At 35.3% G+C, this 3159-nt stretch overlaps 1 protein-coding gene across 1 annotated transcript in view; it reads left to right on the top strand.

Moving 5' to 3' along the window:
- The first annotated feature begins 206 nt into the window (after positions 1–206).
- LOC137651739 (glucoside xylosyltransferase 1-like) overlaps positions 207–3159 on the top strand; it is a 17015-nt gene continuing 14062 nt past the window's right edge. The window contains exons 1-4 of the mRNA XM_068384960.1: positions 207–488; positions 1127–1256; positions 1743–1799; positions 2246–2351. Of these exons, the coding sequence (XP_068241061.1) occupies positions 471–488; positions 1127–1256; positions 1743–1799; positions 2246–2351 (311 nt within the window). The 5' untranslated portion in view covers positions 207–470. The remainder of the gene's footprint in view (positions 489–1126; positions 1257–1742; positions 1800–2245; positions 2352–3159) is intronic.

Raw genomic sequence — 3159 nt, 5'->3', positions numbered from 1 at the left:
GATAGATAAAATATGACCCAGAAGCTCTTGTTTTCAAGTGGCCAGGCACATTTTCCCGCTCCCAAATCTACCTCCCTTACAATTCCCCATCCCCTTCTCATGCTCATACGTCCCCCGGAAGGCATTGCTGTTTCTCCAGTCTTATCCAACAATGGCGGCTATCCATCCATCCAGGATGCGTTCAACTTTGCAGCCAGCCCAGTAGTAGTTCCACTCTATCGCGAAGTGAGTGCAGATGGTCCGGCCGCCACTTTTGTAATCTTGTGACCTATTTCAGAATTTCGTGTATTTTTCTTTGAAACAAATGACACAGTTTTCGTTCCGTGCTAGTGCTTACTGACTGATTTACCGATTAACAGCCCATACTGGCATAAGGCTTGCTTTTAGTCTGAAAACAAGTGATTGTGTCCAAGAGTGATGTGTTTGTGACAATCTGGGTTTTCAAGTGTTTAGAATTACTTTAACGAACGATGGGAAATCTTATTCGTGTGAGTTTCAAGCAAAATATTTTTTTTTTTTTTTTTTTTTACAATTTTGTAAGGTTTGATTTTTAAAGATATAAAAACTGAATTTGCTATTGCCCATTATAGTACCTGCTCTTTTATTCTTCAAAAGAAAATATTGAAAAACTTATTAAAACTTTGGTGTTTAAGATATCGAGGACCGCGATGCATTATTTTACTACTACTACTACTACTACTACTAAGTTTCTAAACGTCAAGTTTACCTATAGTTATAGTACTCGATTTAACAGATGAAATATGATGTTACGGCGTTTTACCTATGAAGCGCTCCCCCCCCCCACACACACATATATATATATATATATATATATATATATATATATATATATATGTATATATATATATATATGTGTGTGTGTGTACGTGCGTGTGTGTATGTTTACATCCATGCCTATTTACGTACATGTGTATATATGTGTAGTTATGTATATGTATAATATATATATATATATATATATATATATATATATATATACATATAATATAAATATATATATACAGTATATATATATAATATATACACACACACACACATATATATATATATATATATATATATATATATATATATATATATATATATTTCTTTCTTTCTTTGACAGGTATGCTTGAAGCGCCCCCTAATTATAGTCACGGCAGCGTTAACACTTGTGATGACGACTTACCTCCTGGACAGTCAGGATAGCGTAAAGAAAGCCGTATCCCAAATCTTCACACCGAATTACATACTGGGTAATGGCTGTCATCTTCGCTCTTTGTAACTAACAAACTCGAACCTTAAGACCAAAATTACAATATGAAAAAAATGTTGTTTAGACATTTCCCTTTGAGTTACCAAAAAAAAAAAAAAAAAAATGCGTAATCTATGTTGTAATGTTTGTTCTGATTTTGCTGGAGAAAATTAATCCTCTATAGTTTCCACATTGTAATGTACAGTTGGCTTCATTAATTCCGGTACACCGACATCTCCTTTGCTCCCTATGAAGTGTACCAGAATTAATGAAACCAACTGTACAATCCATAAGAGGTAATCTGTTATTAATATTTTTGAAGCAAATTTGCTGGAGGATATGAAGCAAGCTATAGTACGGTGAAAATGGCATTTTAATTACTTTGAAAGAAATAATTTTTCCATACTTTTTGCAAAAATAGACATATCTAATATATTTCATTACGCTTTACTCTTTTTTTTTTCTTCTTCTTTTTTTGGTAATATAGATTTTGAGGCCAGTAGCAAGAAGACTGCTATCCACTACGTTATCATTGCATGTAAAGGTAAGACATTCCCCATAGAGATCACTTATGGAGATTACTATTATAGTAGGAACTAACAACTACATCTATATCTATCTATATTTGCATTTTTTTGCATTTGCCTAGTTTCCATTAATCGTCGTTTAGTGAGGATCTAAGATTTTTCTTAAGGTGAAGAAGTGTTTGATGTTTGCAATTATATTTGGTTGAATATTTTTGCTTACGATGAGATCAATGTTTATGTAAGCAGAGTAAATGAGTATGATATTTTATCGTGCAGATTTTAAAATACAAAAATTTTTAGAAGTACAAGAGATGAGGTGATGTGTTACTCAAATAATGCTCTCTCTCTCTCTCTCTCTCTCTCTCTCTCTCTCTCTCTCTCTCTCTCTCTCTCTCTCTCTCTCTCTCTCTCTCTCTCTAAGTAAGTAAATAAATAAATGAATAATTCTATTTTTTCTTGCCAGACGAAACCAGCATCAAACACCACTTGAGAGAAAATTGGTCCCATCAGATTCGACAGATCAAAGTCTTATTTAAATCAGCAGCTCTTCTCACCTCAACGACTATCCTGTAAGTAATGACCCCATTGGGCGGCTCTAAAGTAAAGAATGTCATCTCAAGGATACCAGTCATATAATATTTTATCGAAAAACCGGATAGCGGGTTTTTTTTTCCGTGGGGTCCTAATTTCTTACATATATTAGCACTCTATCAAATCCCTAAAATTAATTCCGCTAAAATTTCAGTTTGGATATTAACCCCATTTGTTTCCAATATCCTTTCAATATTGATTGTATAACGGTACTGGTGGATAAACATAATTATTGAAAATTAAAATTTGTGTATGCGTACCCTGCTAAGCGGTACTACCGTGCTAGGTGGTATATTTATCGTGCTAGGCCCGATATCTGTCATGCTAGGCGGTATATCTTAGCAATCCATGTTTGCCAACGGTTGCATAAGCGGATGAGCAACCCGGTGGAATAACGAAAGCTTTGGGTGTGGAGGATGTCATCCCAACCCCCCTAATTCTCGATGAAGTCACTGGCAGCAGGGTAACGGATTGGGTTTAAGGCGATAGACAAGATGTTTCTTCGGCTTCTACTCTCGATGCCTGGCGGATGATTTTACTGAAATCAGTATGAACCGCCAGGGGTCACTTGCCTTAGTTAGATAGGCACTGCGCATCACAAGAAACTGGCTATCCTTTGATGAATTTAGCCAATGAATCCTCCCAAGGCCCTTGCGTCAATAGGCGTAGGAGGAGATGATGATGATGAAGATGATGCGCAGAAAATTTCCTTAGTGAACATGTATTCACCCCCTTAGCATAATTTTCTTATATAAATGCACACGATGAGCATCTTAAACTTTCTTA

This window comes from Palaemon carinicauda, chromosome 13 (assembly GCF_036898095.1).
Source record: "Palaemon carinicauda isolate YSFRI2023 chromosome 13, ASM3689809v2, whole genome shotgun sequence".
NCBI lineage: Eukaryota > Metazoa > Arthropoda > Malacostraca > Decapoda > Palaemonidae > Palaemon > Palaemon carinicauda.
Note: the sequence above shows the minus strand (reverse complement) of the source record. Positions and strands in the feature narration are given on the sequence as shown.